Here is a 27423-nt window from a genome sequence, read left to right as displayed (position 1 = left end):
TGCACTATATTACCTCCTGAGTATTGATATTTGCTAGTCTCCGTTGAGAGTGGCGGGAAAATTGGTCGGAAGGAACTTTATTTTTCATTTTATATTTTATCATATAATTTCAATGAGAACTCTTCCTACAGGTGGAAAGACGAGGTCCGCCGTCGGACGCGGACAAAATTCACGATGAAGTGAAGCGCCTTGTGATGCTGTGCACGTGCAGGCAGAAGTTCAGGGTGTTCCAGGTTGGCGAGGGCAAATACAGGGTGAGTTAGATATCTTCTTCGTCGTAACACTTCAGTACTTCACTACTTCAGTAGTCTAAGATAAGTGTTGTGTTTAGTTTGGAGACTCGCAGAAGTTGCGCCTGGTCCGCATCCTGCGCTCCACCGTGATGGTGCGCGTGGGCGGCGGCTGGGTCGCGCTGGACGAGTTTCTGGTCAAGAACGACCCCTGCAGAGGTACGTACCACCCACGCACACGCACACCGACACACGCACGCACACCGACACACGCAAGCACACAAGTGTCACCTTCATTCCTTTATTCACTACCATTGACTTAGAAACCGAGATATGCTTGCCGGCTTCTCAGTAGAACCTTATTTCCGAGTGGTAGAGTCTCGGTAAAAAGAAAAAACGTTACAAAAGAACCCGTGAAATTGGCCTACTTGAAATAAAAGTTATTCGGTTTTGTGTTGGATTGACGTATTAAAAATCGACATATTATTATTATTGACTAGACTCGGTCAAGCAATTCATCTTTGGTTTTTATGTGAGTGTAACACTATCATACAAATTCTGCTGTAGTCTGAGCTACACAAAACTATCTAATCAACCATTATTCAATAATGTAACTTGTACAAAAAAGTTGACATGACTCAAAATTAATAACCTTTTAATTAAATATGTAATTAAGTAAAGCATTTCTGAGAAACTTAAAAGTGGACTTATGCCTGATGGCTTCAATGATGTTCTTTACAATGCTTTAATCTCTTTGATGAAGAGAATTTTTGTTTTGTTTTTTACATATCAGTATCTAAATAATAAATAGCTAATTCAGCTTAGACTCTCCGACCCTACAGCCACAGTTGTTGGACTGAAGTCTTACATAACTTCAGAACTATAAAATTACTCTTGATGTGTGTCTACCTATAAAGGTCCATTTTCTTTATTTCCAAAATAAATTTTGTTTATTTAAAATGCACTTCTTGCTTAAGTTTAAATGTTTATACAGTATACTCATTCATATTAGAACCTACACAACACCACACCCTATAGATAAAAAAAATCACATACCTTCTTAATCACTAAATAAGCACAGGTGTAACAATAAGTGAAGTATTAATGAGTAAAACGCTGGCGTGTGGAAATAATCTTGATTATTGCTCTAGTCTAAACAAAATGTTAAAAAATCACCAAAAAATATTCAACAGTCACAGGTCAAAAGCGGTGTTTAGGATTCCAAACATAGGTAGTAGGTAGTACAAGTAGTAGTGGTTTTACAACGAGGAACCATTACACATCCAGTTCATCTGTCTGTCTTTGTATTACAGCCATTTTAAAAATAAACTATAAGACCTGGAAAGTTAAAATTTATTAATTATAAGAAATCTGTTACCGCTACATTTGTACTTATATTTCAATTTTTAATGAATTTTTTTAGAGAATCTCCAGAATATGAAATGTGAGGGATTAAACTCTGAACTAAAAAGAGAATAGGATTGTGCTTTACATCAGTTGTATGAAAAATACATTTATAGTTATACCTGTGTTTATTCACAATACGAGCTATCTGTTATATTATACACCACACCCCTTCCATGTTATAATCATCATCACATTTTGATACATGACATTAATTATTATTAAGACTCAATCAGAATTAATTACCCATACGCATTTTTCTTGGTTTTTAGACTGGACCATATAAATTATATTATTGAATTTTTTTAATAACATTTTAATAGGTAGGTGCATATAATTAATGTACCTACCCTTTTAACACCAATCTGTTTTTGTTGTTGTGCATTTTTGCATTGTGTCAGTCTAAATACCAGCATTTAAGTTAATATTTTGCGAGATTATATCTTATTTTTATCATAAGGTGTCAAATAACAAGTAATAACAATACTGAATGGAATTAATTATTATCAATTAAAACTTAACTATTAATCGAAATACCGAAGTATGATATTATAATGTGTAGTCTGTTATATTGGGATAATAATAATAATTAATATAATCAGACCACTAATATAAGAAAAGTCCTGGACCATCTAATTTTATTAGAATATTTTTTATAAGAAAAATTAAGAAAATAAGAAAATTTTTATAGCTTGTTTAAGCATTTGCAATACTCGCACAAATGGATAACAAATATTTAGGATTCCAGTGAAATAAGTTAGCAGAAATTTCCTATTCATTCGCTTCCTAATTTTATGCATTGTAAACAGTAATTATTATAAAGAAAAAATATTTTTTCCTTAAATATCTGCACATTAACTTATTTTCATATTTCTAAATAAGAATCCATAGAGTAGCTTCAAAACTATTGAATTGGTTTAAAAAAGTGATATGTTATGTATTTAGGTTTTATTATTTGTTTTCTAATTTTACTGGAATTTTCATAAAATATGAATATTTTGGTAGACTGTATTATTGACATTCTGTTTGGATGAATAACATTTGCGAAACAGAAAGTCAATTGGTGAGTATTAAAAATAAGGTATACAATTATTTTATCCTTTACAATTTAGATCATATTCAAAGTGTCAATCAGAAACGTTACGGTTACTTACAATTTAATGTGTTAACCCCATAACAAGGGAATTATATTATTGTCCAATAACAGGTGTTGACGGGCCCTAAACTATTTTGTTTTGTGTGTTTCATAAGATACCTGGGTGTTAAATAACCAAATAACATTGAAGTATTTTTAAAAGTTTTATTCTAAATACAGTACAAATGTAAGTCATATAATTAATTATTTTTAGTACAAAAAAAACAATACAAAAAGCTGGCAACATTGTAAAAATTATAAAAGTACAATCCAAAAGTAGAAAAACTATTGAAAACATTATCACAGAAAAATTAAGTTATTTCAGATGGCAAGATATAGGTAATATAAATTAATTTTAAAAAACATTATGCAGGAACCATACAAAGATTTCAAGTGTGTCTCATCAACTTATTTTGTGAATTTTATGACTCAAAAGTATATCTGAGATTTTAAAAACTTGTGCTGACTCATATTGTCTTGAATGGAAATGTCATGCATACCATGTTATCTTTTAGACAAAAGCTTTAACTACAATACTAACAATTATTTTTAATATTGTACTTAATCAAATACCTAGAATATAATAACTAATGTTAGTAAATACTAATTCAGGTTATACCTACACTACAAGCACAAGATAAGATTCCTTAACATGGAATTCAAATGGCAAATATTTGATTACAAATATTGTATGAATAATACTGTTTTTAAACTTAACACTAAAGCTATGCCTTTGACTACAAGGTCTTTAATCTACATATAAAAACCAGAAAGCCTACTTTCTGGTAGAAAAGAGAAAAAATTAATTTTATTGAGATTCAGATTATAACTAAGCACAAGTCATGAACAATTCTGTAATTAGTCAACAGTAGTCTTCCGAATGAAGGAAGTAAGAGATGAAATTTCACTTGTTTCTGTTGGCAATGGACTAAATTCATGTTCCTCGCTCAAATTCTGGGTATCAGAAGTATTTTCGTTATCTGGCCAACGCTTGTGACTTGGTGCATATAGTACTAATAAGGAAAAGATATATATGTTCCACATTCCATATACTCCAGTGAAGAATGCAGAAGTATACTCAAGTTCTATATTTTCATCCCATTTCCACTGGCCTTCAGCCACTTGTCCCAAAATAAAGCCAATCACAGTTAAGGCTGCACATAGCAATGTGGCTAACATCATAAACATGAATCTGTAAATGATCCCTTCATAGTGCAAGCGGCGGACTGAGCTCATGGTTGGTAAACTCTGGCGCTTGTGAGATATATTCAAGAAAACTTGCCAGATCATGTAGCACAGGAACAAAAAGTAAACTCCAGTTGAGATACCAGCCAGTATTATGAATGTCAAAGCTAAATTGGTGCCTAAATCTGTCACCCAGATAGAGTAGAATGGGTTACGCAACTGAACGCCTCTCTCGCACATGTCAAATATGAACAGTGAGATACAACCCATGGCTACAGCACTCAAGTGACGCCAATATTGTTTGAGAGAGCTCTGGGCTGATACATCCTGAATGACCATGTGCTCCCCAGCAAACACAAGCCAGAATGAAAACAGCATTGCATAAAATACTCCTTGTCTAATGTCTCCCAATAATAACATAAATGGCAAGTCAAATTGTAATGTCAGATATTCTATAGGTGCATTTAGAAAGCACAATGCTATCCCAAGGCTCAACAGCATCTTTTCCAGTAGAACAGGTTTTCTTTCTAAAATATGAATTCTACGCCAGAACCAAATGAGTATTGCAATGATACATGGGAAGAATACTGTTTTTAAAGACAGCCACACTTTAGTAAAACCTCCATTTTGGTTGATAACCGTAACCCACATATCTTTTATGTGGCCAATATGTGCATTCATGTCGGGTGTGTCAACAGGTAACCGTAAATTTAACAAATAATAATCATGGTACAATGACCCGAGTTCAAACAATGGTACAGGCGAGCAGTCATACAAGTATTTCTCAGATTTGATATCAATATCACAGTCTAAAACCCTCCTTTCCAACGACTGTGTGTATAATTTCCAAGCATCGTCCGGATCGCCTTTGTTTCGGTAAGCCAACCGCGCATCTATTGTTATGGCACTGCGCGGCGTCACCTCCATTTGAGAGTGGTAGCTAATGTCCACTTGCAAAACGCCTATTAAGTTCTGTTGCCATCTGGAATAGTCGTAAGTCTCCGACTCTCGAGGCACCGGCATTTGAAATGCAAAAACGATATCGCGTTCGGAAACGTCGTGATGAACAACGTCAAGGTCGACCTTCTCGCATTTACCTGCACCGCGATTGTAGAACCACTTTGTTGTATCATTCTTCATAACAGACGTATCTTTGCATACAGTTCCGAGGATGTTTTGTGCATTTGCAGGCACGGGTGCGACCAATCCACCGATCAGAAAACATATTATTTGACACAATAAAAGAAATGTCACTAACACAGTAAGCTTTCTTCCGCTTAAGTTCTCGATTATTGTCCCCGCCATTTTACGGTTTAGCAATGAAAAAGACGATATTTAGGTAGTAATTAATAAATCGGCACTAAAATCGACCGAACTCCATTGTTGTTGAGACCGACGCTAAATGAAATTGTCAAATTGACGGCTTGACGGGATGACATGACATTGACATGCGCATTGCGCAGTTAGCGATGTTGCCAGCACAAAACTTTTACAAATAACGTTATAACTTATAACGTTATGAATGTTTAAGAAATAAATGTATATGGAAATACTTTAATAACTTAATATGCATACTAAATCCATGTTCTATAAATATTTAATAGTAATCAATTCAAATGTTATCTGGTTTACAAATAATTATAAACGGATGAAAATATTCCATCACTACTTAAGGTTCACTTTTTATTTATTTTCCAACTCTAAGCTCGTATCAGCAATTTAGGACTAAAAGTAAAGTTTTTTTCTCCACATTGATTGATGTTGCTACTAATTTACTAATTCGTATTCGCTTTACCCAATCCGACTCCTTCATCCTTATTTTCTTTTATATATTATTTTTATTGCGTTTCGATCCCATAAAACCTTATTTATGTAGTTTCGTTAGTGCTACCGCTGCCTGATCCGAGCAAACCGGAGCAGCATGAAGCTTGTTGTCCGCTCGGTAATAAATAATAATTATAATAATCTGCAATGGAATCATTCTATTAAGCCAAAATGTTACTTATACATATTTTATTACTTGTTTTGTAATTTATTATTTCAAAATTGTTCCACTGCAGATTTGTATTCTTTGGTGTGGCTTAACAATTTTAGTTATTATTGCGAGGAAATAGTTAATTTAGTTATTTTGCTACTTTTTAATACCTTATGCTAAAAAAACCATTAATATTATGCAAAATATAAGGAATCATTTTAGAAAGCTGTAAATTTTTATGCCTACGGTGGTTGATTTATGGGGTTAATGAGCAGTGGTTCAAGTTTTTTTGCTTGTAAATGTTTTCTTAAATTAGCATGTTTTATAATTATTTATTTGCATACGGTATTTTTAATTATTATAGTAGTTTATGTATATAAGTCAAGTGCAAGACCATACGATCATTTCACTTATAGTTATTTCACTGCACATTATAAAAAATAAATGTTAATAAAATATTTATATGTGATCATAAAAATACATATTATTAAAATGATTTTAAATTAATAACTTGCTCTTGGTTTATATAGATTGCATATATTTTAGTGACAGTGAAAATAAAACTAATTATATTTTATGATTCCTATCCTAATGCACACTTACATTTTACATTTTTTTGATTTTATTTTGTTAATTGCGTTATGTTCGTTTGTTTTTTGTATGACATGTTCTGATTTTGTTTGTTGTTTTTTCTTTTCCTCACTACCAATGCACGTTCCTTATTTTTACACTTTTGGTGTTTTTTTTCCACCTATCCTGTTACCAAACGGTTTTTTTTCAACCTTTCCTATCCCACCCTTATTGTGATCCTGCACATCGGACGCCGCCCGCATGCAGCCAAGGGTCGCACCAACATCGAACTCCGAGAGCAATTCATTCTGGCCGATGGAGTGTCGCAGAGCATGGCTGCGTTCCGACCGCGTACGCCTCGCTCTAACACAAATACACCTCCATCCACTGGACCCATAACCAAGGTAAGTAGCTAATAATTGCTACTTTTTTATTTTAATTAATACCTTTCCTACAGGTTAGAAATTTATAAGCTATAATTTCGCACATGTACCACATAAAGCGCACAGTAGAGTAGAGGGAGCAATTCGGTTTGGGATTTCTTTTTTCGCTTTTCTGTTGCATCTTGTACATGGATTATCGCCATCCATTTGCAAGAGGCATCGTCGGGGTTGCAGCATGCAGTGAGCTCGTAGCGTTGTATTGCATTAGTGTGCTCAAAGCTAGGCATCGCAGCACAGCTCGTGTAGTGTTCGGTGTTGTTTGCTAGTTGTACTTTTCATTGGATCCACTGCATTGGAGAGGTGGCACGTCAGCGAGTATGGATTTTATGGTAACGTATTTTGTTTTTCCTTTTCCTGCTAAATCCCGTCTCCCATACCATATCAATTCGTGAGTCCGTCGGCTAAGAGTGTGGACAAATCATAATTTGGTCTTGAAATAACGCGTTTCGGCTTTTTAGATTGGCACTATGAAAACAGATATACTGTAGGAATTTCCTTTCCCCCGTAATAAAAGGATTCCGGTTTTGTATTAATGCGATTAGCGGAGGAGTTTATGGAGCAGCTGAGACCCATATTCGAAGCTCTCAGGCAACGAGAGGAGCTTCCGTGTTCGTACCCGCTCCACGTGGGTTCAACACATGGCACGAAGCAAGCTTTCATTTACGGCCATTCAAGATCGCAAGGATCGACGACACCCGGCGCTCATCATTATACACATCACCATGGATACCAGCCTTCTCCGGGATACCACTGGGTAATGCATATATAGGCTATGTGAGAGTTTTGCAGTTGATTGCACTTTACTAAAAGCAGCAGGCATTGAGTTTTTGTTTGTTTTCTGTAAATCTGTGTTAGATAATATATTGTATTATGTAAATTGAACTGTCAAGTCCATTTTAGTTAGCATGTACAGTTTATGTAATTGCTAAAAAAAGATAGGAGGCACGGCACACTTTTGTCTATCTATATCTATTTTCAAATCATTTCTCCAATTGCTATAAATAAGCTATTTTAATGCTAAGTATTTTTTGTTGATTCTAATATCTTAAAGAAATCGTTTGTGTTGGGTATTATTAACCATTGTCTCAAATATAGGTGCGAGAGCGTACAGTTCGCTCAGTTCCAATGTCTGCGGGAGCAGCGGCTGGTCGCGCTTCGCGATCGTCTCTCAGCGCTGGAACACCTGACTCGCTCAGTGATAACGAAGCTGCTAGTGGGCTCGGTCAAAGATATAGAAAGCCTAGTGCACCAAGGTAATAACTAATGCTTCTTATTTTATTATTAATTCTCAATATAAATATTACTTAATTACAAAATACTTTTTTAGATCGACCTTAACGCCCAGCGGTTCACGACCAGGGTCTAGACCAGGATCGAGGACAGGATCGAAGCCACCATCTAGACATGGATCGAATTTGTCTCTAGATAGCACAGGTTTGAAATTTTTACTGTTTTGATTGCATTACAGTTTAACACAGTGCAAAGCAAAGGTCTGACTTTGACCAACTTTTTCAGATGAAGTTTCAACTCCATCACGAATCCCCATGCGTAAGGTGACAAGTACGCGTACATCTACGGCTCGAGCGGCCGCAAATGCCAGCAAGTTGGGAGTTACGACTCCCAATGGCGGATCTCGCCCACGAACCCCCACTGGATTCCTGACGCCAGCAAGTGGAAGGTACGTTTATATCAGAAATGCCTACAATTAACAACCCTATACATGAAGAAAAAATCGAGCATCACCAACTTATTATAGTGATTTTCTTTAAATTAAGTTGCTAATTTAAAGATATAATATCAGGCATGTACTTATTTACTATTTTTATACCACGAATTATATTTTATATTAATTAGATCAATTCATAGTAATGCGAAATTGTGGTAAATGATTCGAGTTTGGAACCGTTTTTATTCTTCATGTATTTATAATATAAAATAAATTTGGTACTAATTCACCCAGCACGTTGTCCTGACACAATGCAAAACATGCAGCGTGGTTTCCAAATATTCCTCGTTCGAGCGATATTAGTATACAAATTCAAGGAGAAGGCTTATGCCCCAGCTATTAGTGTCTATATGGCAACGCAATGGTCTGTATCGAGTTTGTTATTAAAAGTTATTGGTATAAGATATAGTGTAATTAATGAATACTTAGATTTAACTGGGTATGGGCAGGTTACCTAGTGGAGCGATGTACCGCACATCGAGTATTCCGACACTCTCACCGGTGCCGGCGTTAGTAAGGTACAAAACATGATTGAGGGTTTGCTCGTTTCTTGTTTGTAACAGAGTGGCGCTACGGTCGCAATCTGTTTTTGTTTGTTGCTAAGATAATGTGTGCCTAAAAGATAAATTTTATTTTTATACTGATTTTAATGGCGAAGTTTCAACAGAAATGTCAACAAATTGCGATCGTAATAATAAAAGAATTTGATTGGGACTACGTCACTTGGCTTCTAGAGGTAAAATTGTGGAGAATTGCGTAGTGGCATCTGCATAAGTTGCGTGGGTACACCCGTCTCAAAAAATGAAAACTTCTTTGTTTGTCTTGGCTCTGTGGTGATGGGTAAAAATTCATATGAAACTTGTTCAAAGCATGTCAGTGGTAAGGTAACATAGGTCAGAGCATCGTTAAGAGTGGCATACTTACTAACAAAATATATTTTAACATTATATGTAACAGAGATTATAATGAAATTATCTTTTCCTTTTCACATGCATCGATTACGAAAATGGACGTAACATCGAACAAAAATATAGTTCGACACATTCCCAGCCATCCTCAATGGCATCTGAACCTCCTAAGCCCTTATCTCATACTCATCCTGCATTCCAAACCCAGGGTACTACCAAAATTCCCGTGTACGTCGGAACCCGATCGCAAAGAACGCCTTCTGTGGAACGAAAGTTTAAAACTTCACGAAAGTCACGGTCTCGAGAGACTTCTCAAGATCCTAGTCCTATTTCCCATGACCCTAAATCAGACCAACGAAGTCCAGAAGATGATTCCTCACTGTTCAGCATATCGGGAATGACGAGTGACAATGAATACGAAAGTAATATAAGCGAGTCGAGCGGCGAAGCGTCAAAGCCAACCCAACGAGATATCAAAGGGTACAACTTATTGATCGTATCTTTGTTTTTGCCCAATTATTTTGATTGATGCTCGTTGATTTTGATTTTATGCAGTCAATCACTTCATGGCAGCTGCATTTAGTCCTATGATTTTCAACTCATTTTCATTTTGTATAAGACTTCTTTTCACGATTAATGTTAGTCCATCATCTTATTACATTACATTATTTCATGCATAATTATTTTGCTTCGAGCATATTGACATAAGACTGGAAAATATTACTATTTTAAAAACGTAAACTTTCTGTCTGCACATTTTTTAACCAACATTTTAAAAACTGTCGATACAAGCTGTCTGTGTATGAGTTTTTGCAATATTAACCAGTAACATCAAAGTATACTCTTCTCATTTGCTTTTACTAAAAAAATCGCATAATATGTAATTCCTACTTAAAAGCTTTGCATTTTGTTTTTGATTGAATGAGATATGTATATGTGGCTATTTTTGGTTGCACGTAAACACAGTTGTAGGAAGGTATAGTAACTGAACTCAAATGTCAGGTTTAAAAGTAAATGTATTGCTTTGCAGTGAAAGGCGGTGCTCGAGCCCTTGATTTAGACCTGTCAATTAGTTTAGCTTAGAAATATTTTTCTACCTACAACAAAAGTAGCCACTATTACTATCTATTGTTATTTATAGCATAGGGTTTTTGTAAAGAAAGATAACAGAGCAATTCACTATAATCATAGATTGAACAAAATTTTTATTTTGTGTTTAATATAAAAATAATCTTTGCTTATAATTAAATAGTATAGTTTTTACTAGCATCAGTTTCAGCATTGATCGATATTAGTATAATATGATTATTGATATTACGCTTTAAGTCTAACAAATGTCTGTCCTTTTTGTTATTGCACATGCACTGTACATGTAGTTTGAGATATCAAATTGAGCACTGTCAAAGATTTATTTAGGCCCTGTTTCACAACTGCCAGATAAATTTTACCTAACGAATAAATTCAACTTTATGACAGTTTTTGGATTGAGAATCTGTCAAGATGTCAAAATTGTATAATTCGATAGATAAAGTTAATCGGGTGGTTATGAAAGAGGCCCTTTATAATATTATCTAAATATAAACAACTGTCTTGTGTATGAAGTTAAGTACAAATCTGGTAATAGTTATGCACAGTAGCATATGCACTAACTGCAAATAATACATTTCTTCTTTTCATCTGTATCTAATATTTCTTCCGTCTCTGTGCTTCGCTAACATCGCTGTAGGAGTGGGTCGTTTGCCTCGACCGAAGGACAAGCGCCTGGCAGAAGTCGCATACCGGTGCCTAAGGAGATTAATAGTCATACTAGGTAAAACTTAATATTGTAAGCTTATTGAGTGGTTTTAGTGATTTTTGTTTATTTCTTCAGTTTGTCTTTAGTGTAGGGGTTTGGAGCTGTAGTGTGACGTAGCTTGATGCATGGTTTACGACTCTGAATGTTGAGTTGCTAATATATTTAACTGTCGCAGACAAAGGACTCCGTCGGGAAGTACGACGCCCGTACGGCCCGGGCAACAGACCGCCGCATCGCGCCTGACGAGGCGGCCGTCCGACGCCACGGACGGTGCGCCAGCGACACCTGTCACCCGCCGCACATCGACAGCAACTACGAAAACTACGGAGAAACGCGAACCTTTTCGACTATAGGCGAAACAATGTATAATTCAATATCATTCCCGATAAAGTTCCGCCATATTCATTGTAATTATTATAATCATTTTCAATGTGGCGGAGTTTTGTATAGATTTTTTAAATTATGTGCAGCCTGCTAGCCGCTTTGATTTATTACAAATATAATCTAATGCCGTTTTTGCAAATTTTATGTTTTATTTGTAAGCTAGTGTATGTTTAATATTGTTACACGCGTTAAAATAAATCGGAGCGTCTAGCCTCAGCTACACGTTAAAGTGCCGATGAAAAGATTAAATATTACTAACATTAAATTAACCTGTTCGCGATTTAAGCCAAGCTTGTATAAAACATTGCGAACTTGGCTTTTAATTAGTAACAACTATAGATTGTAGTCAAACATAAAGTCTGCACTTGTTGCCTTGTATACTTATTTTCTACGATCCATGCCTCTTTACACGTTGGAGTTTTGTGCTGTCAGTATTTTTTTTACTGATCAAATTGATTTAGTTTTTCTGTTTCATTGTGAATATTTTCTTATTTATTGTCAAAGTTGCCATAATTGTTAGTGTACATGTTATATACGTATTAGTCTCTATTAGGGGCCGAAAGTGTGATTTTGTAAAACGTTTTGTATTTTTTTTTCTTTTAGGGACCATTTTGTTTACGGAATATTCATTCGTAGGCAATTACCAGTAACCAATTTCATCAGTTATTCTTGCACATAGTAACGCCAGACTATATGCTTGATACACTGGCTGAAATTGATACTGTTAAATAATTATTATTTGAGGTGATAATAGACTTATGTTCATTTGTAATGCACAATCATGTTTTCTTTTATTTTAATATTATCATTCGATTCTATACATAGAAATATAATAATTTATCAACAATCTTAGGATTTACTTTACGTATGTGATTATTTATACACTTGCACAATATATTTATTGTGATTGCATTAAGAATTTTGCATTGAACTGGTAAATTTAATAATTTAAAACTTTGCGGCTGTCGCCAGAGTTGTACTGATTTATAGTTATATTTACCAGAATTTGCTCACGAAAATAAATTCCATAGCAGACTTTTTATTTTAGTAAATAACTAAAGTACATATTGTCGACACGAAAGACATTTACTTAACAAAACTATATTAAGAAACCTTTTTTTATATATAAAAAATACGCTTTAATATGTAACCTTCCTTAAAAAAATGTTAACCAACACTCACATTTACTTGTTATTTTTATTATAAATCTGACTTTAAGGATAGGCCTTTATTATTAGAAATATTGTAAACTATTAATCTGGTCATTTTTATTTAAATCATTGTTGTATTTGTTATAATATTTATGTAAAATCAAAGCAAATTTACTAAAAGCTTGCAATTTTTTTTTTTGTAAAAAGTTTCTAAAGAGCTACTACAGTTTTAAATCTCATAATTGATTTCAAAATAAAAATAACATTAATTATAGACTTCTTTTATTTTCCTTTGCAAGAATTACAGGGTATTCATACTCTGTAAAGGTACCTATGGAATGATAATGAGTGACAGAATAATTGAAAACGTTAGACCTCATAGAGATAGTATAAACAATAGAGGTAGTCATAGGTTGTTGCCGCTCTTGTACATCCATTTGTCAACTAGATATTGTTATCTCGGTCTATTTCACGGAACCTCCGTTCGGGTAAAAGCGATAGCTCATATAAGTCTGGCAACAACGCACTGTATGTGTAACTGGTGACAGTAGTTGTCAGCATTTGGAGACAAAACATTGGGATTTGATGCAGCGTTTTTATAAAATTTTAAAAATCACAAAAGTCGGGGTTAAAATTAAGATAAAAACTAAAAACCAAATGTGTGACGCTGTGTTTTGTGCCTCTAGATATAAGAAAGAAGGCGTCCAAGTTCCTGAATTGCCTTTTCATAGGTAAGTCTTTAATAACTATTTCATCGATACCAACCGCGACTTTTATTCCGAAAATCGCTAAAAATTAAAGATTTACATGTTATAAGTGTAATTATCTCGTGTAATACTGACAAAAATCACGTTTTACAGCGCAATTTAATTTTAATTTATGAATTATTTTAGGCATCATTTGTAGTGATGTGTACACACTTTATCGATAAAATCAAATTTGTCTTTTATCGTATAAATAACATTTGCTTACTTTTGTAGATTTCCAAAATGTCCTGAAATTAGAACTGCGTGGATTTGGACAATAAAACGAAAATCTGGAAGTGAAAGGTATAATCTCTACCAGTGACCCTTGGCAGTGCGAGAGGTTGTAAAGGGAGTAGAATAGGTACAGCAAAGAGAGACAGTAATTATTATGGAAAAAAAACTTAGTAGATATTATGTTATAATATATACTTAATTTTAAGGTTTGAGGTACAAGTGAGTTTAAATAATTTCTAAAATTAAAAATTACCTAATTGTTTTACTGATATTTTTTTAAATTTTATCATTATCATAAAGAATTATGCATTTTTGACTAGGTAACAGCAAGACATACATTAATTCATTTAATTTCAGGTTATAAAGGACGAACGAAACAACCTTCGAGAGCTGGCTAATAATGAAACAAAAACGAAGGTTTTGAGCATTTTCCTCAGTCAGTTTTCTACGTCCAGCTCTCTATAATTTTGTTGACCTAGAATTCTTGACTTTTACTTGGCTTTTTATTTTATAATAGAGCAAGATCCCGGAAGCGCCAGACTGTATTTATGTACTTATTTTCTGAGAAACGGCCAATTCATAAGTATCAGCTGCTGCCTGCTAAAGGTACATATGTATAACATTACTCACTTTTCTTAAAGTCTGAGTGTAGATATAATATAAGTAAGTATGTTTTACAGAAGATTGTGAATAATTAATATTCAATACTGTCAGAAACTTTCCGCCACAAAAAGTAACATAATATAAAATATGCCTTTTATTGCCTACGTTATTAATTATAGTAATAATACTAATAAATTGATTTGAATTATTTGAAAAGTGTTTCATTTTGTTTGTGTTTTTACTGAATATATAATAACCGTCCGCAGGAATTTATAGGTTTTTAAAAATCCCATGGGAAATCTTTAATTTTCTGGGGTAAAAAGTTGCTTACGTCAATTTCCAGGACGTAAGCTACCTATGTATCAAATTTCATATAAATCGGTATAACGGATGGGCCTTAAGAATCCCATGGGAACTCTTTGATTTTTCGGCGATAAAAGTAGCCTATGTCCGCTACCAAGGTAACTCTGTACCTTTCATTAAAATCGGTTAAGCTGCTGGGCCGTGAAAAGCTAACAGACAGACTGAGATACACTTTCGTATTTATAATATTAGTATGGATAAGTATATATTGCACGTAGTCCGTCGTAGTAACATAGAAAATTAATTTTGATGTGGTATCGATATACCCAAATTCGCCGTCCCAGCCCTAGATGGTGCACACAGTGACAAAATGACTTACGCACACAAAAATAATTGACACGCATTTTCAGTTTATTATCGGTCCATAGTTATAATACGTCCATGTTAGACCTATTTTGCTTGCTTTAGTATGGTAACGTACGAGTAGGTACACTAGTTATCTGATAAGTCCTCAAGGTGTAAGAAAATCAGAGATTCATGTTAAGACATAAAAATAATGTAAAGTGAAACAAGCCGAATTTAAAACACGAAAGCAAAAACATGTGGAGAATTCACGAGACGTAGTAATTCATATATTGTAGGAGTGTATAATAATTGTAATAACGTTACGTTAAAATAACGTTCGGAAAAGAAAAATACTTTTTAGTTTTTATAATATTATGGTAACACCAATTTTTTTTAAATGTTATCTGTGGTCAAGGCAATTCTTGCTCTATAGTCTACGGATTACTGTTCTGTGACATAGCCTTAAAAGAGTGTTATCCAGGGCGAGGCAGACGTAGTGATTACATACTCTTTGGAGCAACTTTCCAACTTTCGAGGTAGTCAGACATGTCAGACATCACATAGGTAAATAAATATCTTCATGTCAGTTGACCAAATCGCGAAGCAAAGTCTGAAATATTCAAAAAAATTGTGTCTTGAGTCTGACTGTAAACAATATCGTAATACTAAAACCGAAACAAGAAATGGTACAATATAAAATGGACGGACCAGCTCGAGATCAAGTCATGAAATTGATGCAAGAAAAAGATCGAATAGAGAGTGAGATACGCGAGCAAAACTTGGTTCTGGAGGAAAACAATGTTGGGATGCAGGATTCACTTATTGATGGAGACGGCTATCCTCGTAACGATATTGATGTTTATAAAGTGAGGCATGCCAGGCACCGAATCATCTGTAAGTTTCCAGATTTACCCACGTTTGTAAAGTTTATAGTAGGCAACATGATCCATTTTATGCCTAAATGACTTAGCATTATCTGATGTACCAAATTGTGTAAATATTGCTGGTTAAGTAAGTTTGTATAGTATTTGTCTAATGCTTATATGTATACGTATCTATGACATATAAAACAGTGTGATTTACACAAACCAAGTATGCACAGGCTAATCTGGTAGACCTAGAGATTTTAAATTTGCAGAAAAAATTCCTTGAGTACTCTGGGTGCACTAAGTGATGTGAGTGGGTGACTTTGGGAAATTCCAACAGCAGGATATTATAAAATCTAAATCATGTGAAAAGGAATTGGGCCCTGTGATATAATAATGATTCATAATAAGCTAAGCTGATTCCTAGTTCCAAGATCATGACACTCAAATGACCTGTGTTGAATACAATTGTTAAATAAGTATTCATATGGCATTACAATCAAGATTATTCAAGGTTTTTAAATGAGTAACATAAATACTCTTATGTTAATGAGTTGAACTGCCAGCTGAGTGGGATGAGGCTTCAGCAGCAACTTGTATTTGACACTACAAAGTTGTATTTATTTTCTTCTACTACTGTTTTAATGTCAAGATCACTCAATGAAGCTCACTGTATTTTATAAACCTTGGGGTGTTTGTTTGCTGTTTTTCTTCAAAAATTAAAACAGTAACATACAGCCCAACTGAAACAAATGTTGCAAGTGGCTGATGTTTAATACCTCTAACAGTTTCAAAGTACCTTTTTTTAATTGTAAGATAAGACTGTGTCAATCTGTATAATAAAAAGCAATGGTGAGTGGTTGAGGGGTGCTTGCCTAGGAGATATCTATTCACACATGCCTTGAAGGTATTTATTATATTATAACATGTGGCAGGAAACAGGAATCTTGCAGATGATTGTTACATTTGAAACACCATATTATAGTGTATTATTATACCATTGTTTTAATGTATTAATATACCATTTAGTATATTTACCTAAGGTACCTAGAGGTGAAGGTTATTGAATTTACAGGTCTCCAAAATGATCATAAAAATATAATGAAACAAATTGAAAGAGGTCTCAGTGAAGTGCACTCTCAATTTGTTGCCAACGGTGAGGGAACATCAAGAGATGATCATTCACACAGTTCACATTACACAAATGGTTTTGCTGGAGGAACAAGCCATGCCAGTGCACAGTCCCGGCCACAGACAAATAGTGATGAAAGTTTTGCCGTTATTGCATTGGTTGTGGTGGGATCTCCTGCAGATATAGCAGTAAGTGATATATAAATATATATATATTATACATTTGAAAGAATTTCTCATAATATTTTTATAAAGCCTATGAATTCCCCATATTCCTATTTGTACCTACTAATTTAAATGAACAAAGAGTTAGACAATATCTGTAACATCTTGGCAAGTTTAAGTTAGGACCTATGTGTGAATGTACCTAAAAAAGTATGAACTTTGTAGTGTGACTAGCTGATGCCCGCAGCTTCGCCCGCGTGGATTTAGGGTCTGAAATCCCGTGGGAACTTTTGATTGCAGCATCAGGATTGAGGAGGTTGAATCCAATTTTTTTATGAAACAATGTCACAAAGTTCCTCTATCGATCAAAAAAAATTTACCCAAATCGGTTCAGAAATCTCGGAGATTTCTGTGTACATAGGAAGAAAAACACAACTCCCTTTTTGAAAGTCGGTTAAAAAAGTAGCCTATGTTACACCCTGGTCAATCCTCTACTTGTCAGTGAAAATCCCGTCAAAATCGGTTCAGCTGTTCCGAAGATTAGCCTTTTCAAACAGACAGACAGACAGACAGACAAAAATTTTAAAAACGTGTGATTCAGTGTTGGTATTGTTCAAATAACCATATGAGCTTAATATGAGGTAATTATTTCGAAATTACAGACAGACACTTTAATTTTATTTATTAGCATAGATACCTGTGGGAGATATGAGGCCTTAAAGAATTTGTTTAAAAGTCCAATTTAACAACCCTATAAACAGCTGATTGCAGAAATGAACTCGAAAAACTTCTGTGAACTTGAAGAATTTTTGAACATTTGTCAAGTAGCAGAGACAGGACAAAATAGCACTAACTATTTACATACCTCATTATGTCATTTATCAAACAAACTCTATTTATGAAATACCTATGGCTATAGACCTCATGATTGACATATGGCATAGTTGCTAGTGTATTGATTGCAGTGGGTTGACTCAAGTCAGTGCTGGGTGGAACTTTGGTGCTCCAGATTTAGACTTTGTTTCTGCAGCGCATCACAGATCATTTACCATTTGCCCATTTATTATTTCTAACATTTGGTAATAAATTGTTAAACCTTAAGGCTGAAATGATTATAGTGTACTTTGACTTATTTTAACACTAAGTAACAATTTTATTTTTGTAGAGATAAATCTTAAGTCTGAGCAAAGTCAAAGTACACCATATTGCTCTCATCCCAAGACTTTAATTCCTTTTCTCTTGGTCATGTGGAAGGATTTGGGAGCCTGTGTCATTATTGTGCTCATAGCCAGCCTTATAGAGTCATCATTATTAACCCATCACCAGTCCACTACTTCCACCAGTACACAGCACGGGACTTCTATCTAGAAGGGTTTAAGACATAGTACACCATGCTGGGCAAGTGTGGTTTGGGTTTAATTTTAAATTAAGAAAAAGCAATAATTTGAACAATGTTTTCTTTATTTTCAGGGTCTAAATGAAAATGATGAATTGCTCGAATTTGGTACAATCAATGCAGCCAACTTCACAGATGTAAACCAAGTAAATTCCCTCGTACAACACTCAGTGGGGCAACCCATTCAGGTGCGAGTGAGACGGGGCAGGCATGTGCTTAGTCTTACCGTTGTGCCCAGAATATGGACCCAGCCTGGTTTGCTGGGCTGCCGGATCGAAAAGAAGTCTTGAATATTGTAAGAATATATTATATTGTTTAAAGAATTTTTTTTTACAAATTGTGTACATATATTTTGCATCTTTATGGGCTAAAATATAGATGTCTTTTAAATTATAAAATATTCTTTCATTACAGCTATTTCCCAGTTACACAGGTCATTTATGTAAATAAATATCTTAATGTACATATTTTATCATCAACATAAAAAGTAGGCACATTTTATATGAATTCTTATCATCTATTATAATTTCAAATAAACACAGTGATGGTCAAATAAATTGATTCAATATAATTTAAAAATAAATCTTATGATGGATGACCATCGCTTTCGATCTCTGACGCCTTTCATTTAATTCTTCTTTCCTAATTAATTCCTCTAACTTGGTAGGATCAATTTTTTTTTATTAACTGTTCGATGGTATCTGATTCCTCTTTGGCCTGTTTTTCTTCGTCAGGGTACATGTGTTTCATTGAGAAATCGAAGTACAATTTATCATCAACCAAGCGGTAGTCAGTTTTGGTGATAGTACCTTTGATGCAGTCATGGTAATGGCAGACTATCTTTTCTTGATCGGATGTTTCGCAGGATCCTAAACATGAAATATATAAGGAATATAATAATTATAAAATATTAATTGCTGAAAAAAGGCATTTCCGTAAAAATACCGAATAATAATAAAAATTCAGCATTTTTCATCCTGTAAATAAAAAAAAGTATTTTTATCACTCTGTACCTGTCTAGAATAATGTATGTCTTAGTCCCAAGACAGACTTAAAGTTATGTTACGGTTACCGTTAATAAAAGCAAAATATTTGTTAACTTTGGACTATTAATCTAAATAATGGAGGTATGAATACTGACTTGACTAACGCACTTTGCATATTATTGGTAGTCAAAGTTTAACGGTGACCGTAACAACTGGACCTTGAAAATCTAGTATACATTTTACGAATAAGTATCTAATATTGAGTGAGTCAGAAAACGTCGGTAACATAGCCATCTGTTTGGCTACTTTGTCGAGATAAACGAGGAAGTTTTGTAGTCCATCCTCCTTTCGATAGTTAGACAGCGAAAACAATAATTTTGATGTTTTCTTACAGTATATCATTATGCTCTGATGTCATTTAAAGAGGAAAACCGGCTAACCACCTGGTCTCTGTACTCGAACGGTCAACACGGCTCGCTCGGGTGCCATGTTCCTGAACTTCACGAGGTAGCACGCCAGCATCGTGCCAGTGCGACCGCGACCGTGTCGGCAGTGGACACCGATAATCTGGGAAACATTACGATTTTATATCATTTTTCAAGCGGTGATAGCCTAGAGAAAGCGGTGAAGAGGTTCAGATGTCCGACTCCTAATCGGGAGATCAGGGGTTCGATCCCGGGCACGCTCCTCTTTTCGGCCTTATGTGTGTTTTGAGCAATTAAACGGTGAAGGAAAACTTCGTGAGGAAACTTGCATGCCTGAGAGTTCTCCATAATGTTCTCAAAGGTGTGTGAAGTCTGCTAATCCGCACTTGGCATATAACTCCGCAAAGTTAGTTACGTACCCGGGTTCGAACTACAGACCCTGGACTAGGCCGACGGACATCTTAACCACTAGGCTATCGCCGCTTAAAAATGCATAGTATAACAATATACCTAATAGTTAAGTAGGAGAACGTATCTAAATATAATTATATCGTCTATATTAAAAAATATTAATCAGAGCCTCGATAGCTCAACAGTTGAGGAGCGGACTGAATTCCGAAAGGTCGCCGGTTCAAAGCCCACTCGTTGCACTATTGTCGTACCCACGCCTGGCACAAGCTTTACGCTTAATTGGAAGGGAAAGGGGAGTATTAGACATCATTAGCATGGCTAATATTCTTATTTTAAAAAAACCTTGAGTTAAAGTGGACATAAATATACACAAACCTCTCCATTAATTTCCGCTCGTTCACAGATTTCGATGAATTTTATTATCTGTCTCAAGGTTGGTGCGGCTGACTCTTTTATTCGAATCTCGGTCCATTTCAATTTCCTAGTGCATTCCAAGATGGGTGGAATCTTTTCAGGCGACAGAGTAATCAGGTGGTTAATGCCCACATCTGCCAAATAATTCAAGTTGCCCACACTATGTGGACAGCCCATTCCCGCTATTTTTTTATCGACCAACCAAGAAAAATTATATGGCGGGTAGGGTGGTTCTTCATCCCCGACTGGCTGCTTGATTTCATCCTTTGCTTCGACTTGATAGCCCGTTTCATCTGCATATTTGTAGAAAAGTTTTGCTAGTTTCACATTGGTCCTCTTTTTCATGGTACTCATTTCTATTACCTAAGTAATTTTTACAAAGGTATTAGAATTTAGTTTTTTTTTTCGCTATCGTTTCGTAATTTTTTATTCACATCACTTGAACAGCAATTTACTCAGCCGTCATCACTTTTATTTATGAATGTGAACACTGCCAACATGAGATTTTAAAGTTAGCTATTTTTGATCTAGTCTTTCACCGGGAGAGATTTACCAGACATTGAGGACTTGGTGCTTGGAGTGTCGCCAAGATGTCGGTATTGGCAAGCGATGGATTTGTGACATTTAGCCTAAACAGTGCCAATCTAAAATAATTAGGTTGTCCATTATTAGAAACCTTTTATTTGGTACAGTTAATTAATGGCCGTCTATAAGTTACTTAGCAGTGTTGTTATTTGGCAAACAAGAATATACACTCCAAACTAATAATCCCTGCCGTTTACACTGAAGTATTATTAGTTCAATGGCCGTTTAACCGATTTTCAGCATAGCTTGCATCTCGCGGAAGGCCCCTTGTATCCCGGAAAATTACTTAACGGGTTTCCACTGGATTTTTGAAATTTTAAGTACTTACATCCATTTGAACAAAGTTGCGGGCATCATCAATTAAAAAAAAAAAAAATATAACAACGATCCTAGATAAGTAACTTATCGACAGATTACAGATAGATTGATTGTGTCTATTAATATCGGCCGTTTATACGTAAATTCCATTGATTCTTTTGGGTTCGTTGCTTTGCTTTGTGTGTAATTATCGATGACTCGTTTTCTTAGCGAAACAATAATCTCATTTAGGTTATGTATTTGATAGTAGATCATTTGGTTGATTAAAATAAATACAATTAACTGTGCATTAAATTATATATTTTCAGGTACATACAAAGATTGCTAATACCTACCTAAGTATTGCGTTATTTATAGGTATTGAGTTTCACAGCCCAAAAATATATTTTTCTCGAACAATTTAAATTAAGTTATTAAATTAAGGTATTTTATTCATAAACTTAAATTAGCTGTTAAATTTAACATAGACCGTACATATTTTGTAGTCAGTTTCAGCACAGTATATATGCCAGATGAGCATTATGTAGTAACAAATTAATAAAGTAGGTCATCTGAAAGTAAAAATAATCTTGGCCGAAGAAAATGTTTAAAATTAAACGTATGCGTGTTTGATAGGTACATTAAATCTTAAAATTTAATTCAGCACCGGAACTTTCAACTCGACTTTATTTTCATATACCTAAGTAACTTTGTAAATCTTTTATTTGCGCAGTTTGCATATAACTACCTACTTTAAGAAACCGTGACAAGGGCGGATCTTAATTTCCTGAGGCGCGAGGCACCACATCTGGAGACCCTCTGAAATTAACCCTGCCTATACCTGAATTGTTCACTAAATGATAGAAAACTGCAGTACAATCGTAACATTTTTATTTTTTTAATCACAAGGAAATAAAAAAAACATTCTCAGGAACCAAAGAAAAAAAAAATAAGATTTTTACTGCAATTAATAAATAATAATTAAGTATCGAAAACTCTTTCAAAATTTTCATTATTATGGGCTATGGCTAAACTTTTTGAAGTAAAACTTCTTTAGACACGACTTAAGGGATGGCTTGATGGTGAATCACATCTATTTTCGGCCGGAAGTACCTAAGCCGGGAGTTCGGACTCCGGTCTCCTGTTGTTCGGGTTCATTTTCAAAACATGGAATATCTTTTCTTTACTTCAACCGCGCATAAATGTTGCACTATTTTTTATCAAAGCAAGATTCAGCATCCTGATACTAAATAATATTATAATAAGCTTACCTACTAACAGAAAATGTTATTTCATAATGAAATATAAATGCGTGCGAAGCGAGCGCGACAATTTTTCTTTAATTTTACAGAAACGATCCTTAGGTAGGTACCTTCATCCATTCATCCATCAGCCTGTAAGCGTCCACTGCTGGACATAGGCCTTTCCAAGAGCGCGCCACTAAACACGGTTCGCCGCCTTCCTCATCCACCCGCTCCCCGCTACCTTCTTCAGGTCATCGGTCCAGCGGGCTGGAGGTCGTCCCACACTGAGCTTACCGGTACGCGGTCTCCACTCCAGAACACGTCTGCCCCAACGGCCGTCGGTACCTACCTACCTTAAACTTATTCATTCTAATTTTTCGTGGGTGCCTAATTTCAATAACTGAAGGGAGAACCCTTAGATAAATAATATTTTAACCTGATTTGAAATAGACTATCGGACTATTTGGAAGTCCCCTAGAATCGGAGATCTGAAAGCTAGCATCTCCGGCATCTATGGACTTTTGCAGACTGAATGCACCAAACGACGGTGAGTGTAAAATGTGTATTTTAATCCGTAAGTAATCCGTATTTTCCAAATAGCTGCGGTCTATGGATTACGATCGGTAAGTCTAAATATAGATACCGAGATACACTATTTTATATCACACTAGCTTAGGCCCGCGACTTCGTCCACGTGGACTATACAAATTTCAAACCCCTATTTTACCCCCTTAGGGGTTGAAATTTCAAAAATCCTTTCTTAGCGGATATCTACGTCATATTAGCTATCTGCATGCCAAACAGCCCTATCCGACCAGTAGTTTGTAGATCAGTCAGTCAGCTTTTCCTTTTATATCCTACCTATGCATAATATTATATTAGGTATATAGATGATTCGCGCTCTACAAACTGTTTCATATTTCTACATTTTTTCACTTATTGCTTTCAGTTTCACATAGGTATGTTTATAATTAGTTATTATTACAGGTATGGCTATTTCTTTTCACAACCGTCTTCATTGATACGTCGTGTTTTTGTAGTTGGTGCCAGCTTTTTGTTACACCTAGGTATATAATTAGTGATATTGTTGGCTCTATAACGCTTGCTTGGTTGTCTCTTTAGCGACTTCTATAAACTCCTCCACGACGTCATCGCTGACGCCGAACCTCAGCGGGTTGTTCTCTGTGAGATGCTCGAAATATCTGCCGATAGCTTCTTCTTGTTCCTCAAAAAATAACGAACCTGTGAAAAGTAGCAGAGATAAGGACCTATATTTTATTACAAAGTTAGCACTTTAGCACTTGACTTCCTAAGCCCTAATTCACACGAGCGTTATAAAAGCGTTGCGTTAACCCGGCGTTGGCTGGTAAGTATTAACGTTATACGTACGCGTTAAAAAAGCGTTGTCAACAGCTGCTCCTAAGTCCTATCAGATGTTGTGCAATTTTTTTATTTAAATAGGTAGATAGGTATTTTAACACAATTTCAGTTGCACTACCGAAAATTAGTTAGGTGACTACCTAGTTAGTAATTTAGTTGTCTACAAACTGATTTAGACATGGTATTAGGCGCTATCAAAGTGGCTAGCCTCCTTCCCTAAGTGACTTTGCTTAAGTACTAAAAATATATTAACATTACCTGGACGTATCATTCGGACAACGTTTATAGCTTGGTCTGGCAAGAACCGGTGGAAGTGAACCAGATAGCAGGCCAGCATCACGCCGGAGCGGCTCCGACCCTGCCGGCAGTGGAGGCCCATCACCTGCGGACAGCGAGCGTTCCAAGTTGTGAACGTCGATTCAGTATTTAACCACCAATGCACAGCCATCTAACAAGATAAAGTTGAAAAATAAAACCCGACTATGATCGTCTTAGATAATAAACGCTGAAAATAAAGTGTTTTTTTTTTAAATTATTTATTTAAAACACAAAATAGTTCATTTTAAATATCTCTGGCCAAACTGCGCCGCAGTTTGTTGGCGAGTTTTTCTGTTACTTGGTATATTTTAATATTGTAGTTGCAAAATATTCATAAATTCAGAATTTTCTCCTCTTTCCTTTGACATCCCACTCGATACAATAGCAAAAAAATTATTTTGGAGACCCCCCCCCCCCCCCACTGTTTTTGATATAACATGCGTTAGGTCAACTTTTTTGTATAAAAAAATTTTCAAAAGAAAAATAAAAGCGACTTCAAAAACCAAAAACACTAAAAAGTAAAAAAAATTGTTTAGCTACATGTGTAATGTACCTAGGTATGAAGTCGAGCGAGCATAATAAAACAAAACTAGAAATCACTAAAAAACTACAAAAATATTTTTTTACGTTTTAGTGTTTGTGGTTTTTGAAGTCGGTTTTATTTTTCTTTTGAAAAAATTTTATTTCACAATTTTTAGTGGCCCCACTGTACTATAATATGCTATGCCCAGTTAAAATCCTACTGTTTACTAAGCTATTACACTGATCGCGAGCAATTTGCTCTTATCCATTGAGGAGTTCTGTTCTCCATCTCCGAAGATATTCATCAGATCTTCACCAAATTTATATGGGACCACCTGCACCTGCATACCCTTTGAAACAAAAAAAAATCCAAATCGGACCAGGGGTCTTTGAGTAATCGGTGAACATACATTAAAAAAAAAAAGATTCCGACGAATTGAGAACCTCTTCCTTTTTTTGAAGTCGATTAAAAATATTGTAGTAGTAAGTATACCTTTACAACGAATCAATTGACACCTCATTCATCAATTTCAAATCGGCTCAGTAATTATTGAGGCGCCACGGTGGATTAGGTACCTTCACATAAATACAAACCTAATTATCTACATAAACTGCTAAAATCATAACGCTTGCTTTTGACTTTGCCGTAGTCGGCTAAAAAGCTCAATGCCCGCTCAAACCCACTGTAGAATAACAGAATAATAATAACTCTATGTAAGTATAACTCTATCACTTACCTACTTACAAAAAATCGGCCAAGTGCGAGTCAGACTCGCGCACCGAGGGTTTCGTACTCGGGTAATTTCCGACATTTTGCACGATAAATCAAAAACTATTATGCATAAAAATAAATAAAAATCTGTTTTAGAATATAGGTAAGTACATGTAAAGCCCTTTCACACGACGGACGGACGGACAGACAGACAACAAAGTGATCCTATAAGGGTTCCGTTTTTCCTTTTGAGGTAAGGAACCCTAAAAACGATGAATGATATAATATTATAGTTTCCCCGTTTCTTTAGAAACCCGTTGATTTCAGATATAATTTCGTGATGAACGCCCTCCTACCCTAGCTATCCCTTTTTCGTCCCTATTATGACGTGGTTCAAATTATGTAGGCTGTACATCATCACTAATCTCTTGTACCTACTAATAGGCACATGCAATACGCGAACTGATACCTACTAACGAACATAATACCTATTCGAAATAACTAATTTACGAGTAGGTATCTACCTACTTAGTAAATAAGTTCATCATCACTTAAAACATAGTCTCAGGAATCCTCCGACTTACCTCACCATTTTTATCCGACCGCTTACAAACATCAATGAACTGTCCAATCTGTTCCACCGTGGGCGCCTCGAATTCTTCAATTGGTATCTCTGTCCATCTCAGGCTAGGGATGTCGTCCACTGGAGGCTTCTTACCCGCCGTCAGTGTCACCAGGTGAGTTATTCCCTGATTGACGAGAAACTGTAGATTTTCTACATGCCTTGGAAAGGCCATAGCTGCTAGTTTTTTGGGAATAACCCAAGAAAATTTTAAGGGCGGGTACGCATCTACTGCTATTTCCGGGAACGGATTTTCCGGAATAATAACAGTTAAGTCATTTCTAATTTCTTTTCTCGCTCCGGCCAAATGTCTGTCATCCTGCTCCGTGATGTCTTCCATCCTAGTGTACACGGGGTAGTAGTCCTCGTAGGCCTCAGCCATTTTTTCTTTTAATTTTCCAAAAGATTTTTTCGGTACTTATAAAAAAAATTACGATATTTCACCAAAAAAAAATTATCAACTTTCACTCGTGACCATCTGGCGCGATTTTTGTGTATAAACTGACGCTGTACTCTGAAACTTGGCACGACCCTCGTGATTCTGGAGTATGTATAACGTCTATTTCTGAAGACCTTGGCCATGATATGTGTGCTGAGAACAAAACATCTTGAGGTATAATTTTAGACTTTATTACCAAAGTATAGAGCACGATTAAATAATATATTTCACTTTTTAGCTGTAAAACGAGATGCAACATGTCTTGACAACATAATATGAAATAAATTCACTTTCGCGCGCAATTTTTTCCGTGTCGATTTATTTTCCATTTCCTTATCTTAGGTGGGCACATTTAAATAAAATGCATTGTAAG

At 35.3% G+C, this 27423-nt stretch overlaps 5 protein-coding genes and 1 long non-coding RNA gene across 17 annotated transcripts in view; 3 read left to right on the top strand and 3 right to left on the bottom strand.

Annotated features, from left to right (window-relative positions):
• The window catches only part of LOC123865645 (dystonin), a 168551-nt gene extending 155373 nt beyond the window's left edge, over positions 1-13178 (top strand). For 9 of the 12 annotated variants that reach the window (XM_045906816.1, XM_045906812.1, XM_045906819.1 and 6 more), the window contains 10 exons: positions 132-254; positions 332-449; positions 7485-7696; positions 8038-8195; positions 8270-8376; positions 8458-8620; positions 9118-9186; positions 9703-10056; positions 11303-11386; positions 11547-13178. In XM_045906816.1, coding sequence (XP_045762772.1) covers positions 132-254; positions 332-449; positions 7485-7696; positions 8038-8195; positions 8270-8376; positions 8458-8620; positions 9118-9186; positions 9703-10056; positions 11303-11386; positions 11547-11724 — 1566 coding nt within the window. In that variant the 3' untranslated portion in view covers positions 11725-13178. Of the gene's footprint in view, positions 1-131; positions 255-331; positions 450-6766; positions 6904-7484; positions 7697-8037; positions 8196-8269; positions 8377-8457; positions 8621-9117; positions 9187-9702; positions 10057-11302; positions 11387-11546 lie in introns of all 12 variants that reach the window. The other 3 variants (XM_045906821.1, XM_045906814.1, XM_045906823.1) reach the window with 1 other exon arrangement.
• Positions 2921-5896, bottom strand: LOC123865652 (protein wntless). The gene has a single exon (XM_045906843.1). The coding sequence runs from the start codon at positions 5257-5259 to the stop codon at positions 3628-3630; it is 1632 nt and encodes a 543-aa protein (XP_045762799.1). The 5' UTR covers positions 5260-5896; the 3' UTR covers positions 2921-3627.
• Positions 13179-13595: 417 nt separating the features above from the next.
• Positions 13596-14537, top strand: LOC123865666. The gene is made up of 3 exons (XR_006796018.1): positions 13596-13637; positions 13887-13955; positions 14244-14537. It is a non-coding gene; the product is annotated as an uncharacterized LOC123865666 (long non-coding RNA).
• Positions 14538-15616: 1079 nt separating this feature from the next.
• LOC123865660 (26S proteasome non-ATPase regulatory subunit 9) lies at positions 15617-19072 on the top strand. Its single transcript, XM_045906856.1, has 3 exons — positions 15617-16031; positions 17079-17323; positions 18770-19072. Exons 1-3 carry the CDS (start codon positions 15821-15823, stop codon positions 18983-18985), a joined length of 672 nt encoding a protein of 223 aa, XP_045762812.1. The 5' UTR covers positions 15617-15820; the 3' UTR covers positions 18986-19072.
• A 116-nt stretch (positions 19073-19188) lies between these two features.
• Positions 19189-21833, bottom strand: LOC123865658 (dual specificity protein phosphatase 23-like). The gene is made up of 3 exons (XM_045906853.1): positions 20893-21833; positions 20125-20248; positions 19189-19564 (listed from the first exon to the last, which is right to left on the bottom strand). Exons 1-3 carry the CDS (start codon positions 21283-21285, stop codon positions 19365-19367), a joined length of 717 nt encoding a protein of 238 aa, XP_045762809.1. The 5' UTR covers positions 21286-21833; the 3' UTR covers positions 19189-19364.
• A 2179-nt stretch (positions 21834-24012) lies between these two features.
• Positions 24013-27132, bottom strand: LOC123865659 (dual specificity protein phosphatase 23-like). Its single transcript, XM_045906855.1, has 3 exons — positions 26574-27132; positions 24696-24819; positions 24013-24299 (listed from the first exon to the last, which is right to left on the bottom strand). The coding sequence occupies exons 1-3, from the start codon at positions 26991-26993 to the stop codon at positions 24151-24153; spliced, it is 693 nt and encodes a 230-aa protein (XP_045762811.1). The 5' UTR covers positions 26994-27132; the 3' UTR covers positions 24013-24150.
• Between the last annotated feature and the right edge of the window lie 291 nt (positions 27133-27423).

This window comes from Maniola jurtina, chromosome 5, assembly GCF_905333055.1.
Source record: "Maniola jurtina chromosome 5, ilManJurt1.1, whole genome shotgun sequence".
In the NCBI taxonomy this organism is placed as follows: Eukaryota; Metazoa; Arthropoda; class Insecta; order Lepidoptera; family Nymphalidae; genus Maniola; species Maniola jurtina.
This window is presented reverse-complemented; position numbering and strand designations above follow the sequence as displayed.

Coding starts and splice junctions, on each gene's coding strand:
- LOC123865652 (XM_045906843.1), bottom strand. CDS start 5,259: ATGGCGGGGACAATAATCGAGAACTTAAGCGGAAGAAAGCTTACTGTG.
- LOC123865660 (XM_045906856.1), top strand. CDS start 15,821: ATGGTACAATATAAAATGGACGGACCAGCTCGAGATCAAGTCATGAAA. Junction 16,032..17,078: donor TGCCAGGCACCGAATCATCT/GTAAGTTTCCAG, acceptor TTGAATTTACAG/GTCTCCAAAATGATCATAAA. Junction 17,324..18,769: donor GATCTCCTGCAGATATAGCA/GTAAGTGATATA, acceptor CTTTATTTTCAG/GGTCTAAATGAAAATGATGA.
- LOC123865658 (XM_045906853.1), bottom strand. CDS start 21,285: ATGAGTACCATGAAAAAGAGGACCAATGTGAAACTAGCAAAACTTTTC. Junction 20,249..20,892: donor GAGCGGAAATTAATGGAGAG/GTTTGTGTATAT, acceptor AATGTTTCCCAG/ATTATCGGTGTCCACTGCCG. Junction 19,565..20,124: donor CGTTCGAGTACAGAGACCAG/GTGGTTAGCCGG, acceptor TTTCATGTTTAG/GATCCTGCGAAACATCCGAT.
- LOC123865659 (XM_045906855.1), bottom strand. CDS start 26,993: ATGGCTGAGGCCTACGAGGACTACTACCCCGTGTACACTAGGATGGAA. Junction 24,820..26,573: donor GGTCGGATAAAAATGGTGAG/GTAAGTCGGAGG, acceptor CGCTGTCCGCAG/GTGATGGGCCTCCACTGCCG. Junction 24,300..24,695: donor TGTCCGAATGATACGTCCAG/GTAATGTTAATA, acceptor TACTTTTCACAG/GTTCGTTATTTTTTGAGGAA.